At 39.5% G+C, this 18,358-nt stretch overlaps 1 protein-coding gene across 5 annotated transcripts in view; it reads left to right on the plus strand.

The window, feature by feature from the left end:
* The first annotated feature begins 1,870 nt into the window (after positions 1 to 1,870).
* FXR1 (fragile X mental retardation, autosomal homolog 1) overlaps positions 1,871 to 18,358 on the plus strand; it is a 68,400-nt gene continuing 51,912 nt past the window's right edge. For 3 of the 5 annotated variants that reach the window (XM_011968859.1, XM_011968860.1, XM_011968861.1), the window contains exon 1: positions 1,871 to 2,290. In XM_011968859.1, the coding sequence (XP_011824249.1) occupies positions 1,871 to 2,290 (420 nt within the window). Of the gene's footprint in view, positions 2,291 to 4,198; positions 4,544 to 18,358 lie in introns of all 5 variants that reach the window. The other 2 variants (XM_011968863.1, XM_011968862.1) reach the window with 2 other exon arrangements.

Genomic DNA, 18,358 nt, shown 5'->3' on the forward strand with positions numbered 1-18,358 from the left:
AGGTTGTGGTGAGCGGAGATCAAGCCACTGCACTCCAGCTTGGGCAACAGAGCAAGACTCTGTCTCCAAAAAAAAAAAAAAAAAAAAGCCAGTCATAAAACACCACATATTCTGCAATTTCATTTATATTAAATATCTAGACTAGGCAAATCTATACAGGTAGAAAACAGGTTAGTGATTTCCTAGGGCCTGGGGAGTTGGGGTTACATCTAGAGCGATTGCTAACAGGTATGGGGTTATTTTTGCATTGATGAAAATGTTCTAAAATTGACTGTGGTGATGGTTGCACAAATCTGTGAATATACTAAAAACTACTGAATTGTACACTATAAATGGGAGAATTATATCTAAAGAAAATATTTTAAAAAAGTAAATAGGACATTATAATTCTGAAGGATCATAATGAGATACGATATAAAGTGTTAGCATAAGACGCCCTTAATAAATGGTGGCTATTATTCATTGATGGGCATTTAGTTTGTTTACATTTTTCTCATTGTGATCAACACTTTAAAAAGAACATCCCAGCCCACTGTGGGATGGCCAAGAGTTCAGGGTTACAGTGAGCTATGATTGTGTCACTGCACTTCGGCCTCGGTGATAGAGATCTCATCTTAAAAAAAAAGGGAAAAAAAAAAAAAAAGGCTGGGAGTGAATAAATAGGTTGGGCACGGCAGCTCATGCCTGTAATCCAGAGGCGGGTAGATCACGAGGTCAGGAGTTTGAGACCAGCCTGGCAAGCATGGTGAAATCCCGTTTTTACTAAAAACACACAAAAATTAGCTGGGCGTGGTGGTGTGCGCCTGTAATTCCAACTATTTAGGAGGTTGAGGCAGGAGAATCACTTGAACCCAGGAGGCAGAGGTTGCAATGAGCCGAGATCACACCACTGCACTCCAGCCTGGGCGATAGAGCGAGACTCTGTCTAAAAAAAACATAATAAATCAAATCAAATCAAATCAATAAATAGTGTAGTCCCAACCACTTGGGAGGCCGACGTGGGAGAATCACCTGAGCCTGGGAAGTCCAGGCTGCAACGTTTATCACGCCACTGCATTGCATCTTGGTAACAGAGCGAGAACCTATCTCTAAATAAATAAATAAAGAGAATATCCTGTACATGACAACAGCGAGCACTTTCACAGCGAGCATTTTCCCCCAGAATCTTCAGAGATGCAGACGTGCTCATAAAATTTATGTACATTTTTTTTTTAGAATCTGAAAAACTGGGTCAGTGGGCATTTCATGGGAAGTACAGAATGTTAGCAAAGTATCCTTTCCTAACTTTTTTTGCGAAAATGGTAATAATGTAAGTATAACGAGAAGCACTTATAGTATTATTTCCAAAGTCCTTGCTTAGGGAAGAAGCTTCAGTATTAAGTTGTTAAAATCCATACCCAAAGTATTTATTATGCTTACAAAACTGGAGATGGTTCTGCTTTGATCCTATTTGTGGAACTTTGCATACATTTAGCAGAGGAAAACGTGGTCTCCTGCTCTATTGTTTGTCTGACTACTTTTAATAAGGCGAATTCACCTAAACTCTATTCTAGGGTGGGAACACAGTTGACTTGCACTGAAAATACTCAGTTTGACTTTTAAATAGCTAAAGTGGTAACAGGTGGGGAGAGGGCTAGACCAAATTGTTTGAGTGGATGTGGAACTGTGGAATTTGAGTCAAGAGAAGGCCCAACTTTTTTTAAAGAAAGAGCGGGGCTAAATAACTTGGGGCACAATAGTATGTCTATTTTGTAGGCGTCCCTCTTCCCCAGGGGAACTGGAGCCCAAAAAGTGTATGATAAAGCCATTCCAGGGCAGCCAGCACTTCCAGAAATTTAAGGTCAGGATGCCGGAGGGCTGGGGAATGCCGATGTGCCGGACAGGCTGTGCCTGGGCAGTGGCAGCTGGAGGCACTACTCGGCCGCCGCGGTGCGAAGAGCGGGCACTGTGGGGCGGGGACTTAGGGGCGGGTCAACAAAGGTCGGGCGATTGTGTCGGGAAGCAAATCCGACGTAGACGGCGGCGGGCGGAGCTCAAGGCCAGTGATGCAGGGTGCGCAGCGATCCCACCTGGAGAGTCGGGGCGGCACGTTGAGACCCCAGGGGTGAGGGGCGGGGGATCCAAATCCCCGCCCTGTTTTCCCTTCCCCTTTCCCCGCCTCCTTCTCGCCCCTCCCCCCTCCTCCCCTCTGGTTGGAAAGTTTCTAGAATCTCTTCCCAGCGGCCTTTGCGGTTCCAACATGGCGGAGCTGACGGTGGAGGTTCGCGGCTCCAACGGGGCTTTCTACAAGGTACTGACGGTTTTGCCACTTTGTCTAGTATTCTGGGGGCTGGAGCGCGTTTGAGGGAGGGTTGGTGGTCCCAGAAAGTGAGGTTTGGGTTGGAAAGGAGGCCAGGCCAAAGCTCGAGGCCGCTGGATTCCTTGCTTCTCCCCCCTCCACCCGCGGTTTAACGGTCTCGGGGGCCGGGGCTCCGTTATGTTTTGAAACAACACGTCGGACGCCTCTTGCATTTTCCTAGTTATGAACCTTCTTGGTTGCTAGTACGGTTCTTGGCGGGCCGGTGGGAAGCAGCTCAGTGGCTGCTGGGCGGCGTGAGCTCCCTCGGAGCAGGCCGGAGCTCTGGGAGGTGGGGGAGTCGTGAAAGGAGGCGGTGGGATTGTGTGGTCACACCCGCTCCCCCGCCCCTCGAACTGGGCCGGGCGGGAGCTCCTCAACCCGCTCCTCCGACCCCTCCCCACCCCCTGGGGCGGGTGTATCGCGGAATCTTTGGAATTCACCCTTGTATTTGAGTTTTGGGCCAACAAATCTTTAGTGCCTGAGGAGAATGAGGGTACCGGATTGAGGGTTAGGATCGAAGACAGAAAAGCAGAAAACCTTGAATTGTGGCGGGTTGGAATATTTTTGCGGCCTGGGAAATTGGGCGGCGCCTTAGCCCCTCTATTACGGAAGAAAAGGAGAGTTGTGTGCTTTAAGATTTAAAATGCGAAATGGATCAGGGAGATAGGTGGAGAGGTGACTAATTTCTTTATATCACTGCCCCTGTTTTTGGAGGGAGGTATTGTTTTGTTTTGTTTTTCCCCCACGAGGTTTTTTTGTTTGTTTGCTTGGGGAGGAAGGGCATGCATTACTATGGAATCGGGGCTGAAAAACGTAAGAGGAATAGAGTAGAGGAATTTGGTGGGGCGTTCAGCGTTCACATATCTGAAAATGAAATCCTAATAGTTTATTTTTTACTGCTATAGCATTCTTTTCTCCTTATTTTCCCGAAATATGCCAGGCCGTTACAAGATCAATACAGAACCTCCCCAGCTGTTGTCTGTCAGTCAATCTCACTAAGCCAGCATCTCAAATGTTTGAGAGTCTTGGCTATTTTTATGAAGGGCCGCCTTCTAATACATGAGTATTGTGCGTATGCAAAATGAATTCTCACAGGTTTTCATTTCAGGGTACCTTTTATCCCTTGGGTTTTTATTTTATTTGGCCATGATTTTCTATTTTCAGGGTTTTGTTTTTCCTTTCTTAGTTTACTGATTAGCTCTGTGGATTTGGTTTAACTGTCACGTGGTACTAGCATAATGGGGAATCACAGCGTATAAAGAATCCCCCTAAGCTTTTTGCAAGTTTAAATCTCCTTAGGTGGTAAACTTAAAGTAGGAACAGTGCCTGTTGGAAATGAGACGTTATGTTAATGCGTGAGTAGTTACATTAACGTTCTTGGTTTAAGACTTGATGTCAGACCAATGACCTAGGTGAAATTTGAGTACATATTTAATTGACTTTTGTTGTTACTGAAACCTGGTGGTTGCTTTCCCTGGACGACTGAAGATACAGTTCTCGGGGTAAGACGGCGCAAAGACAAGACTTATCCATGTTTTTCCTGTCAAGTGTAGATAAGTCGTTTTGCATCACCCCCCACCCCTTTCCCTAAAAGTTTTAGATTCTCACTATTTGGCTATATGGTTCTGGTGTAAGGGAGGTATGCATGTTTTCTTGCACATTGGAAAAAATAAAGTGATTATTTTGCTTTAATTCATGGTTCTGCATCATGCATGTGGTAGACAACTATCTTTAGCAAAGTATATTTGTCAATAGCGTGCTATACAAGATTTTTTTCCTTTTTTTAATAAGGTGAAGATAATTTGTTTTAGTAAAGATTGTTTGCAGTCTTTGGTTTCTCACGGTATTTTTTTTTTCCAGTCAATTCACAATGAATCAAATGTCCCCATTTTGGAACTCTGAAGTATTTATTATTGATCTCTATACATACTCTACAGTCTACTGCTTGTTTCTACTTAGACTTTGACTCCATTACTCATTTTGCCTCACAAAGTGAGTTGGTACTTTGGCAAAGGTTGGAAAGGACACTAGCCACATGTGTGTGCACTGAAACCATGTACGCTTGAACGTTTGGAATTTTATGTCCAGCCATAATCCACTTGCACATGCACTTTGTGGAAACTCTGGTCTTCAGAACTCTGGAAGAAAGAGAATGGAGAAGTGGAAAAGAGTCCTGGATTTGAAGTAAACAGATGAGAATTCTAGGTCTGTACTTCACCTTACCATAATCTAACAATGGACCCCTGAACAAATCTCTCTGTCTAACATGAGGGGCATGAAGTAGTTCGGTGATCCCCAGTATTTTTTCATCCTATTAAACTGCTGACTTGAAAAACATTGGTTTATTGCACAGAAATTTATTGCTTTTTAATCATTAGAATGTAAAAGTTGAGGTTAATTTACATACAGTAAAATAAACCTTTTTTGGTGTACGGTTATGAATCTTGATAAATGCTGACAGTTATCAAGATTAACTGTCACCTTAACTGTGGTGGTGTCAGCATTTATCAAGATTCATAGCCCCCAAATTTCCATCATGCCCTTTTCAGTCAACCATTCCTCAACCCCAGCTTCTAGAATGTTTTCTGTCCCCATAGTTTTTCTTATTCAGAACACTACGTATGTAGAATTATACAATATATTGTGTAGTGTTTTGAGTCCGGCTTCCATTTAGCATAGAAGCAATTTAATTTTAATTAGTTTTTTTCCAATTTAGAAGATAATGCGTGGTCACTGAGGGAATTTTGGAACTCAGCAAAAACTAGAAGTTGCCTTGAGATGACAGCTGTTAACATTTTGTGTATTTGTTTTTTTACGGTGTTTTTCAATGTACAGGTGATTTGAATTTCCCTCTTTTCCCCTTCTCTTAACCCCATATAGGCAGAAGACACACATTTGGCTATAAGCATGAATTGCCATTGATTAGTTTCAAAGTCAGTTATACCTTGAGGCAGTGCTCTGTAGACTTTGATTAAAGTTTTTCTAATAGAACTGAAACTTCATTTCACAAATTAATTGGAACCAATGAAACGCTGAAGATCTGAATATTTTACCTAAAATTAGGGTAGCCTTTAAAAAATAGTATGTACACAAATGATGGCATGCTAAATACATTGTTCTGCATTTAACAGTGGCTCTATAGTTAAAGAGATTAAAAACTTGATTTGTGCATGTTCGCAGCCCTAAAAATCTGTGGGGATGAGAGGGAATGGGAAGATGTTAATTAAGCATTTGATGGTGGGCTATGCTGTTATATAAAATAACATTATAGCTTTTGTACTTCTCATACCTAGAGTAGCATCTTAGGTTTTATACTACCAGGCATTTAAGGTGTCTTGAAAAATAAAGTTTTATTGAGGTAGAATGTATATTCTATAAAACTAACCTTTTTTTAAGTGTACAATTGAATGACAGTGTATTTACAGAGTTGTGTAACCACCACCACAGTCTTCCTTCAGAACATTCCATTACCCCAAAGAAACCTCCGACTCATTTGCATCATTAAAGTGCTTCTTAACTGTTGTATAAATATATATTAATCTTTGTAATAGCATTGCAATTTGTATGGCCTTGGGCTGAGTATAATTTTATTTTTATTTTTTGAGACAGAATCTTGCTCTTTTGCCCAGGTGGGAGTGGAGTGGTACGATCTCGGCTCACTGCAACCTCCACCTCCCAGGTTCAAGTGATTCTCCTGCCTCAGCCTCCCGGGTAGCTGAGACTACCGGCATGCGCTACCACGGATGGCTAATTTTTGTAATTTTAGTAGAGACGGGGGTTTTTCTATGTTGGCCAGGCTGGCCTCAAACTCCTGACCTCAAGTGATCCGCCCTCCTTGGCCTCCCGAAGTGCTGGGATTACAGGTGTGAGCCACCACGCTCGACCCTGAGTATAATTTTAAATAGAAGTTGAAAGTAAGTCACTCAGTTTCTGGCTCATAGGAAAATTTCCATGGTGTTCCAAGGGAACCTGTAATTTCTTAAGATTTCAATCACTTTCTACAGAAGGTAGAGTTCTTTTTTTTTCTTTTTTCTTGAGACAGAGTCTTGCTCTGTCACCAGGTTGGAGTGCAGTGGCGCAATCTAGGCTTGCTGCAACCTCTGACTCACTGGTTCAAGTGATTCTCCTGCCTCAGCCTCCTAAGTAGCTGGTATTACAGGCATGCGCCACCACGCCCAGCTAATTTTTTGTATTTTTAGTAGAGACAGGGTTTCACCATGTTGGCCAGGATGGTCTCGATCTCCTGACCTCATGATCCGTCCACCTTGGCCTCCCAAGGTGCTGGGAATACAGGCGTGAGCCACCGCGCCTGGCCAGAGTAAATTACTTTTAGAGCTCTGTCTGCTTTAACTATGTAACTGACTACAAAACAAATTTCAAAGTACTATAATATTTCTGTAATTCCCTATTTAGGTTGATTTAATATTAAGTGAAATTGGAGTGTAATCTAAATTATACAGTAGGTATATTAATAGTGGTGACCAATAGAATTATAGTAAAGAAGTTGTGTTCAGAGAGTATACTGACTTTTCAAGGTTAGTACAGAATCTTGTTAGTTAGTTTCATTGTGGAGATTTGTAATTGAAAAAACTATAATTGTCTTAATATTAGGGCACCCTGTTAATTTAAAAATACATAGTTCCAGATACTTCAAAATGGTTGTTTTGCATATTTAAGAAGATAATTTTCATTAAAATACTAAGGAATGAAGATTTAACTGAAAATCAAAATAAATGATCACAACTTTTATTTTCATTCACAGATAGTTGCAAAACGTGCAGGAGAAGGAAGGCTAGGATTTTCTACTCTATCTTGCTGATGGTGATCACAGTTACTAAAAAGTCAACTTAGGCCAGTGACTCACGCTTGTAATCCCAGCACTTTGTGGGACCGAGGCGGCTGGATCAGGTCAGCAATTGGAGACCAGCCTAACTAACATAGAGGAACCCCGTTTTTGCTAAAAAATACAAAAATTAGCCGTGTGTGGTGGCACACACCTGTAGTCTTCGCTACTTGGGAGACTGAGGCGGGAGAATCGCTTGAACCTGGGAGGCAGAGGTTGCCACGCCATTGCACTCCAGCCTGGGTGACAAGAGTGAGACTGTCTCCAAAAAAAAAAAAAAAGTCAATTTAAATGCATATTTTTCTTGTAAAGTTTTGTATTTTGTATTAAGAGAGCAACATATAATTACGAAAAATATGAAAGCAGAAAAGCATATCTTATCTATCTCGAGATATATTGTCAAGGTCCTGGCTTTAAATACTTCCAGAAATTTTCCATATTTTTACTTTTATATACCTGTGTATTTTCTATGTCAGGTATTTGTGTGCCTTCTGTAAGATAATAGTTTAAGATGAGAGCCTGTTCTTTACTAGATTATGTATTAAGCTTCTATATGTATTTCCTGGTTTTCTTCTCCCAAGGACTCTATGAGGTTGGTTTTATTTTTAATTTTTATTTTTTAGTAGAGATGGGGTCTCGCTGTTTTGATCAGGCTGGTCTCAAACTCCTGGTCTCAAGCAATACTCCCGTCTGGGCCTCCCAGAGTGCTGGGATTACAGGCATGAACCACCAAGTCTGGCCAGCATTAGGGAATTTTCAAATTAAGTTTTAGGATAGTGAGCTTACATTTTCATTAGGAGGAAAAGGGCAGACACTTTGCTGGATTATAACTCTGAGTAAGTTCTCTATCACAGTGTTAAGGTTGTCAAATTAACTTTTTTGTAGTGGGAAGAGCAATATGCATTCACTCCATGATCGACCCCTAATTCTTGTCATAGCTTTTAACTGGCAGGATCATCCAGGTAGACACCTTGGTTTTCTCATAGGCAGTGTGAAGCAGTTGTATTTACTTTAACCTATTTATAAGTTGTGAAATCTTTGCTAGTTTCTGTTAATGGCAGTTCCGTCTCCCTTTAGCAACTGTAACTAATTTTCATTGAGTACCCGGACTACTTACCAGACTTCCTAGGTACCTTACCCGAATTTCCCATTTAATCTTGTCAACCACAGTGAAGTAGATAACGCCAACATTTGAGAATACTGAGGCTAAGTGAATCCAGGTCTGTAAAATTAGATGCTGATTCAAGACTCAGACTATGAAGTTTGACTCCATAGAACCAATTTCTTTAACCGTTATGATACAGTATTTTTTAAAGTACAAATATGTTTCACCACATTATTACTAATTTTGGATTATTACTAATTGAGCAGAATTGTGAGGAATAAATTGGGAGGTTCCCAGAGAAATGATTTGAGCGATGCCTTTGCTTCAGACAAATCTGCTCTTTCTAATATGGTAGCCACCGGCCACGGAGCTGAAATGTACTAGTCTGAATTGAGATATGCTTTAAATGTAAAGTACAAATTGGGTTTCAAAGCCTTAATATTAAGAATGTGAAACACCTCAGGGGTTGTTTTTTTGAGCCAGAGTCTCGCTCTGTTGCCCAGGCTGGAGTGCAGTTGCACTATCTCAGGTCATTGCAACTTCCGCCTCCCAGGTTCAAGTGATTCTCATGCCTCCGCCTCCTGAGTAGCTGCCATTACAGCTGTGTGCCACCACGCCCAGGCAATTTTTGTATTTTCAGTAGAGACGGGTTTTCACCATGTTGGCCAGGCTGGTTTCGAACTCCTGACCTCAAATGATCCACCTGCCTCAGCCTCCCAAAGTGCTGGGATTACAGGCGTGAGCCACTGTGCCGGGCCAATAATTGTTTATATTGATTACATGTTGGGTAATATTTTAGGTATATTAGGTTAAATAATATTGAAATTAATATTACCTATTTCTTTTCATGCATTTTGTTTTATTTTGAGATGGAGTCTTGCTCTGTTGCCCAGACTGGAGTGCAGTGGCACGATCTCAGCTCACTGCAGCCTCTGCCTCCCAAGTTCAAGCAATTCTCCCGCCTCAGCCTCTTTGAATAGCTGGGACTAAAGGTGCCCGCCACCACACCCGGCTGATTTTTGTATTTTTAGTAGAGATGGAGTTTCACCATATTGGCCAGGCTGGTCCCAAACTCCTGACCTTGTGATCCTCCTGCCTCAGCCTTCCAAAGTGCTGGGATTTCAGGCATGAACCACTACCTCCTTCCTTTAATCAAGATAGTTTATGCTATCAGTGTATTTAACGGGCCTGCTATTCTCTATCTTCACTGTTTTTCTAGCTGTCTATTTTGGGAGGATGAACAGAGGTCTCCATTAGTAAAACAGCTGATGAAGTTTATTATTGTTGGAGATTTCTTCAGGATCAGGAGCCTCAGAGGCTCCTGAATTCCTTTCTTAATCTACATAATTAATCATAGATGACTGTTTTTGGTTCCCTTTTCATATAACCTTTTTTTTTTTTTTTTTACAGTTTTTCAGGTTATTTTCAAATCTTAAATTTTGTTGATACATGTACTTAGTTCATAGTAAGCCCTCGGTATATATTTGTTGAATGATGTGTAATCTTAGTAACTGCTAACTTCATCATTTCTGATTTTGGTTCAAATTGAACTTAAATGATTTTTTTAAAGAAGTTATGTTTTGATCTTGGTCAAGTTCAGATACTGTCACAAAACTTTATGCATACATAGAGGGAACAGTATAGAACTTAAACTCAGCAACAAAAAAGTCAGGATTTTTTTTTTTTTTTTTTTGAGTCTAGCTCTGTCGCTCAGGTTGGAGTGCAGTGGCGCTCTGCCTCTTAGGTTTAAGCGATTCTCGTGCCTCAGTAATTATCGTAGCTGAGATTACAGCCATGTACCACCAAGCCTGGCTAATTTTGTGTTTTTAGTAGAGACGGGGATTTGCCATGTTGATTAGGCTGACCTTGAGCTCCGGATCTCAGGTGATCTGCCTGCCTCAGCCCCCCAAAGTGCTAGGATTACAGGTGTGAGCCACCATACCCGGCCCAGAATAGTTTTGGGTGGCCATTTGGAACCATTAACTCATTCCATTTCAAAGAGAACTGTTAGATATTACATACAAATGGGTGAACCTAACAAGCCAAGAACATTACTGGTAGGTAAGCAGTAGTAGTAGACACTTGTGTATTCTTAAAGAAATCTTCACATCCTCAGTTGTCCTTTTTTTTTTTCCCCCAAATTCAGAACAGTTACGTGCTCAATACTAATGAACGCTGAATGCTTGCCTTGAATAACTTTTTTTTTCTTATTAGAGCTTACTTCATAATTGGCTGGGTGTGATGGCTCTTGCCTGTAATCCCAGCACTTCGGGAGGCTGAGGCGGGTGGATCACTTGAGGTCAGGAGTTCGAGACCAGCCTGGCCAACATGGTGAAACCATCTCCACTAAAAACACAAAAATTAGTGGGGCATGGTGGCTGGTGCCTGTAATCTCACCTACTCTGGAGGCTGAGGCAGGATAATCCCTTGAACCCAGCGTGGGGGTGTGTGCAGAGGTTGCAGCTGCACTCCAGCCTGGGCAACAGAGTGAAACTCCATCTCAAAAAGAGAAAAAAAAAAAAAAACCAAACTTGCTCCATAGTGATGCAATAATTAATGTATAATGTAATTGGTAAATTTGCAGACTTTTTAAATTTGAGGAACAAGTATCTAGTGATTTAAAATAATTTTATTTTGTAGATTGTGTTGCGTAGATCTTTTTAAAAAATATATTATTCGAAGTTAAGACTTTTTTGATTATAGTAGCAGCCTTGACTGGTACTTGTTGGAATCAAATTACAACTTAGATCTTTTAGGTGTTGTAAGCATCTTACAAGTTTATTACACAAAATGTAGATTTGAAATCCCTAGAGAAGGAAAAATTAGAAAGAAGTGGGGAGTGGTGATGCACATATGTGCTGTATTGAAAATGTGTTGGCTGACAATAAGGTATATTCTAACTCTTAAAAGTATACGTTTGCATATACATGTGTATAATTTTATACACACATAAGTATGATATAAAAACTTAGTCTGTTGTGTTCTTATTTTTTTTTTTCCCTTGGTTGCTCTTCACCACCTGGGTCTTTCACCTCTGCCTCCATATTAGGTAACCCTTGTTTGTAGCAAGTATACATGGTTCCATATATTTCACCATGCTCATAGAATTGTGTATAGGTACACATTCATTTACAAATGTAGGGTTTTTCAGTATTACTGTATTAAAATGTAGGGTTTTTCCAGTATTACTGTATAAAAGTAGGATCATCCACATCTCAACTATTTTCATGCGGAGTATGATTTATTTTTTAAGGTTATATAATCATAAGAATATCTTAAATTCAGCCATTCCCCAGTTAATAGACACATACTTTGTTTTCAGTTTTTTGTCACTCCACATAACTATTTCCATTGGATAGATATCAAAGAATGGGATAGCTTGGTGAAAGGGAACCTTTAAAAAAAAACAAAAAACTAATAAATGTTAAAAGGTTACTTTCCAAAAAGGCTTCTGATGCTTCCTGTTTTCTCCATCAATAATAAATGGCAACTCTTTTTCTTTGATCTCTGCTAGAAATTGGTTTAATGATCTTTAATTTTTGCCAGTCTGTTATATGCAAAGGGGTATCTCATTGGAACTGGATCCCAGTTGTGAATTTTAATGTTTGTTTGCCATTTGAACTTGTTCTTTTAAGACTTGCCTTTGTTTGCCGTTTGATTTTGTTTTTCTAAGAATTGCCTGTCTTGCCCATTTTTCCATTGGGATGTCTTTTGTCAGTTTTGGAAATCTTTTTGTATTATGGATATTAAGACTGATCTAATGTAAGAGTATCCCCTCTCTCACCTATTAATTTAGATTATTAATTTTGAGATAGGATCTCAAAATAAATAATACTGTGTCACCCAGGTTGCAGTGCAGTGATGGGATCATGGCTCGTTGCAGTCTTGACGTCCCAGGTTCAAGCGAGCCTTCTACCTCAGCTTCCGGAGTATCTGAGACTACAGACATGTGCCACTATGCCCAGCTAATTTTTAAAAAAAGTTTTCTGTAGAGATGGGTCTTGTTATGTTGCCCAGTCTGGCCTCCAACTCCTGGACGCAAGTGATCTTCCTGCCTCGGCCTCCCAAAGTTCTGGGATTACAGGCGTGAGCCACACTGTTCCTGCCTCCCCATCCTTTTGACTTCTTTTCTTGTATTGCTGGTCATAGTGAAATTGTAGTTTTTAACATAATTTTTTTTTTCCATTAAGGGCTGGGTTTCCAGTCCTGGTTAAGACAGTCTGTGCCCAGATTATACATATAATTTCTTAGGTTATTTTGGAGTTTTATTTTTACGTTTAAATAGTACATTAATATTTTTGCATGTTTATATGAATAGGCAGTTATGCTAGTGCCGTGTATTAATCATCTCTGTTTGAAAGTTGTTTTTCTTGCTTGTGTGGGAGTTAGGTACTTGCTCTCCTTAGCCGAATCTGCCTCACTTCTAGGATTGGGATGAGAGGATGCTGCTCAGTATCCTGGAGTGCTGGATCCCGTTCCAGATTGATAGACCCTCCTAAGAATTACTCCAAAGAGTCTGGAGTGTTCTGGGAATACCATACAGAGATCTCGAGAAGGGAACATTGGGATTTGATTTTTGGCAAATAAGGCCAGTTAGGGATCTTATTTTCCTTACATTACTGTCTTGGATCCTCTCTTTTTATACCTAGGACACAGTAAGTAGTGGGATCTGAGACCTTACAGGGAAACCACTGTATTGTAGTGCCTTCATTTAGTGAGGCTTTTTTTTTTTTTTTTTTTTTTTTTTACCTTGCCCTGATAAGGAGCCCTTTATATAATCTGTTAACTGTGTAGACAGTCCAGAACTTTATTGTGAATCCTTTAAATTACTTGTCATAAAAGCTCCAGGAAGATTTGCCATGGTAGTTGTGGGGAGGGAGTAGCTTTAAGTACTCCTAGCACATCTTTGAGTGTCAGGGAGTACCCCATTTTAAGAATCTTCACCTCTTTTGTTTTGCAAATGGAGAAATTGTTGTTGTTTTAGGATACCCGGTCTGTTGATCTGTCTCCCTATGTTGCCCATGCTGGCCTCGAACTACTAGGCTCAAGTGATCTTCCTGCCTCAGTCTCCTGAGTGGGTTGGGATTACAGACCTTTGGGCATCCTTGAGAACTTTAAAGTTGCCTAGATAATGATGATCACCCAGATCTGGGAGACAAGAAGTCAGACTTTTGCAGCTTTAGTTTCTTTTTTTCCAGACAGAGTCTTGCTCTGTCCGCCAGGCTGGAGTACAGTGGCGGGGTCTTGGCTCACTGAAACCTCTCCCTCTCGGGTTCAAGCGACTCTCCTGCCTCAGGCTCCCAGGTAGCTGGGACTACAGGTGTGTACCACCATGCTCAGCTAATTTTTGTATTTTTAGTAGAGCTAGGGTTTTGCCACGTTGGCCTCGAACTCCTGACCTCAGGTGATCTGCCTCCCTCGACCTCCCAAAGTGCTGGGATTACAGGTGTCAGCTGTCATGCCCAACCTTCAGCCTGAGTTTCTTATCTGAACTATAAAGCACAGAAACACACTTTCTCAGTTCTACCGGTGATGGCACATAGGTAGTAGTACCATTGTAGATGTATGTGAGAGAAGTTAATTCATTACACACAGTGGATGCCTTACTGCATTGGGCTGTATTCTCGTAGAATCCTGGTTAAAAAAGATTGTTTGCTATGTTCAGTTTTCTCTTTCATTTTGAAAATCTTGTTAAATGGATCATGCAGTGTTGGCTGCAGAACAGGACTGGACGTGTTGATTTTAGGGGTCAGTAAACTATGGGTAGAGATGTCTGAATAGTTGGAAGTTGGGTTTCGAATCAACAGAATAGATTGTTTTTCCATATGTAGATTTGGGAAATCAGTGGAAGATCAACTAATTTTTGTACTTTTAGTAGAGATGGGCTTTCACCATGTTGGCGAGGTTGGTCTCAAACTCCTGACCTCAGGTGATCTACCTGCCTCGGCCTCCCAAAGTACTGGGATTACAGGCATGAGCCACCTGCCTGGCCTCAATGCAATTTCATTATACATAAAACAGCATCAGTTGTCAGAGGCACTGTACCATGAAGAAGGAAGAAATGTGCCAATTCATCTGAACAATGGTTATCTTTATTTTTTAGTATTCTTACATAGTTATTGAAAGATATCCTTCAAACAGTCCCATACATAAAATGGGAAGTTAAAGCAAAAGAAATTCATTAAAACATATTTGTATTCAGGTACCTGCGTTTCTTCTCAAAATATCTTCCTCAGTGCCATGGAGAGTATTGATGTCAGCGAACTTTAAAAGTGCTCTCCTGGCTGGGCATGGTGGCTCACACCTGTAATCCCAGCACTTTGGGGGCCGAGGTGGGTGGATCACGAGGTCAGGAGTTCGAGACCAGCCTGGCTAATGTGGTAAAACCCTGTCTCTACTAAAAATAAAAAAATTAGCTGGGCGTGGTGGCACGTGCCTCTAGTCCCAGCTACTCGGGAGGCTGAGGCAGAAGAATCGCTTGAACTGGGAGGTGGAGGTTGCAGTGAACCGAGATCAGGCCACTGCACTGCAGCCTGGGTGACAGAGCGAGACTCCATCTCAAAAAAAAAAAGTGCTCTTCTCTGTTGTCTCCAGGATTTTCTTCCAATAATTTTTACTCATTTTGTGAGCTTTGATCCTGGTGCTTTCTAGATTTTATCAGAAGGTGTCAACAGACAAACATTCTGATAAGAAACCACAATCATTCCTACAGTGGTTCTTTGTTGGTTTGCTGACTGAAATGCTAAGGGGTTACCATCAGGTGCCACAGAAAATCGCAGGCAAACCAAGTTTGAGTACTAAAGAGTGATATTTATATCCTGACTGACATGTGTCAATTGACAGGTGTCTATCAGCTATTCCAAGATGCCATCCATTGTAAGAAGCATCCTGATTTCAGAGATGTTAGATCAGTCAAATTGATGGGCTGGAAAGGTAGACTGGGGCCAGAGTATGAATCAATAAATAAACTGATAATTGATCAAGGGATAACAAGTGATGATAAAATCAATTGTGGCAGTTCTTGGGAAAAAAAAAAAAAAAAAAGCCCGAGGTGCTGAATTTTGCTTGAATTACATTAGTAACTTTTTCTCATGGGCTATATATTTTGTAATCAAATTTATCCACAGCAGTAATATTTAACTGATGTAGTTGGGGCAAGTGGAGAGTTAACCTAGTCAGAGGAAAGACCCTTCACCATCTAACGAACAGCTCAGTGTCTCTAATAAAGAAGGATTTATTTTAATCAGTTTATCTTTAGAAATACAGTAAGTACTTTATCACAAGTTTGCATCAGGAATTAAGCCATGAACTGCACTTTTTTCTTTTTTTAACACATTTGAGAAGGCATAAAAAATGTAAAGTTATTTCTGACTGTTGTGCCAAATCTAGAGAGAAAAATAAAATGTTTAAATTTCATGCCAGCGATTCCTGAGAAGAGAATTAAAAAGAAAAACAGTAGTCTTAAAGCTGGAGTGACAGACTATGTAAGAATACTTGATCAAGTTTGAGGGAAGCAGTAATGTGAGTCTGATACTTTCTTTTGCTTACTTAAGAGAATAAATGTGAACTAGAGGTGTAATTCCTTCCTGACAGGAATTTTCCATGAAAATTTTAATAGGCTGAAATCTTGAGATTGGAGTCATTAAAAAGTTGAGTTAAGCCAAGGATAGTTCCTAATCTCTCTTTAGGAGGATTGTACTGTATGTTTTTTTTTTCGTTTGTTTTTTTTTTTTTGGCTGGCTGTTCTTTTGTTGTCATTAAAAAAGAAAAAAAGGAGTTTGTTTTGCCATCAGAAAACTCTTCTAAGAAGAATTTTGAAATACGAGAGTTACACTTTTAGGGTGTAAATCTTGGATTTTTTGGTTCTGGACTTCCATTTTAAAACTTCGGATTCAGGCTGTGCTGTTTCTGATTACATTTGGTAGTCTGCCAAATATTGAGGTTTTAACATTTCCATTTACTCCTTTATAAGGTTTCTGTTTACTCCTTTATAAGGAATGTAAATTTAGTGTTGTAATGAATTGCAGGGGTAGGAAGGCATTAGTGGGTCTTAAATCTAAAGTAATAGATGAAGTTTTAATCATAGTTATTTTCCAGTCAAAGGGATTTTTCTAGAGTAGGACGGTATATTCTTAATGGGTTTATTAGGAAAGTTCCTGAAGGGACATCTCTACAGATTTCTAAGCCACAATTCAATCAAGGTACCTGATCTATTGATCGGTATTTTAAACGTTAAAATTTTCTTTCAGCTCGAATCTAGGGTTTGGACACGATAATTGCCTTACCAGTTGTGAGTTAGTTTTTGATACTTTGGGAACCTTGCCTTAAATATCTTTTTATTATAGGTGCCTTATTTCCCGTGATTAACATTACTACCAGACTCAATCTTGTAGAGTTTAAAACTATATGAACTGGCAAAAGGATTTCATCGTTTGGTTCATAGTGATTTAGTGAAAAGAGCTCAAGACAGATGAGGTTTTAAATTTGTATTTTTAACCTAGGGAGTGAAACTTTGGGGCTATATAAGATGTGTATTGTTTCAACTTTCCTTTCTTTAAAATGAGTGCTCTTATAAAATGAGTGGTTTATAAATGATATTTTGTCTGTCCTCATACAGCGTCAGTAGGTGACTTTTCCACAGTCAGAGGTCCATAATACATCTGTTTAGATTTTTTGCTATATTTGTAATATTAATCTTTTAACTCCTGAAATATATTCATACAATGTTTCTTTCTGTTTAGCCTATAGGATTTTTTTTTTCCACAACAGCTCCTGTCAAGTTGAGAAGCTTTTTGTTTTTCAGCTATATTCTGTAATTTCAAAAATATATTCATTAGGTAAGCAGATATCCTTTGTACATTTTTGTTTCCACAGGCCATTTAAGCACCCATCTAAAAAACAATGAGTAGACCTTTATAGTAAGGTAGGATCTACAAGACAAACTGAAGAGAAAAGCAAAGTTCAGAACAAATTGTAGCAAATGTTTAACACTTTAAAGGAGATTTGTGTATTATTAAAATTACATTTTTCCCTGTGAATTACTTGTTCATCTAGTTCATGTCCATCGATACGTTTTCTATCAGCTTGTTCTTACTTAGTCACCTAAGAATATTTGGATTGGGCATTTAACCCTGTTGTATGCTGTTTCACCACCCTTTTCTTCTTTGTATGTGATGCTTTTATATTATAGCTTCTTGGTAGTATACTTTTATCAAACTTCATGGCTTTTGGGTTTTGTTTTTTTGATTAGAAAGGCCTTCCTTACTGCAAGGTTATAGATAATTGATTCCTGCTTTCTCCTGGAATCGTTACTGATTTATTTTGAAGTTTGAATGTTTTATCTATTGAATTTTTTTTTTTTCCTGGTGAAGACATCCATTTCTGTTTTCCTCAAGAATTATTTAAATATTCCAGTACCATTTTAAAAAGAGTACATTCCTTCCCCATTTGTAAATTCCTAAATGACTTTAGGCCTACTTTTGGAATCTGTGTTCTGTTCCTTTAAAATATCTTTTCCATCTTCATTATTGTAGTTTTAAAATCTCTAAGGTTTGGTAAGTATAGAGTGTTATTGTTCCCTGCCATCCCAGTCCCCCACCCCCACCCCATTTTAGAAGTTTCCTTTTTGAATGCTTTCTTTTTTAAAATTTTTTGAGATAGGTTTATTTCATTAGGTTATCCCTTCCCCCGCCACCCCCCAGCCAAACCACATACGCACTCTTAATATTTCAGTGGGATCCCATTGAAATTGTAGGTTTATTTTAGGGGCATATTGAAATTTTTATAATATCAAGGTCCCTAAGAACATGATGGTGTTTTACATTTTCCTAAATTTTGTATTTATATTTATTAGAGCTTCAGACATTTTTGTAAATAGCTTCTGTGCATATTTTTGTTATTGAGGACACTTGTAGGATTTATTTTTTGGTTGTTGCTGTAAGTAGAATTTTTTTGTATAAAATTTTTATTTTACAGCTGCCTGTTGTTTACATGTAGAAAGCTAATGGATTGTTAGTTAACTTGCTGCTTAAGTGGATCTTTGACTAGAACCTTTTTTAAAAAAATTGTTTTA

The sequence above is a fragment of the Mandrillus leucophaeus genome, unplaced genomic scaffold, assembly GCF_000951045.1.
Source record: "Mandrillus leucophaeus isolate KB7577 unplaced genomic scaffold, Mleu.le_1.0 Scaffold860, whole genome shotgun sequence".
In the NCBI taxonomy this organism is placed as follows: Eukaryota; Metazoa; Chordata; class Mammalia; order Primates; family Cercopithecidae; genus Mandrillus; species Mandrillus leucophaeus.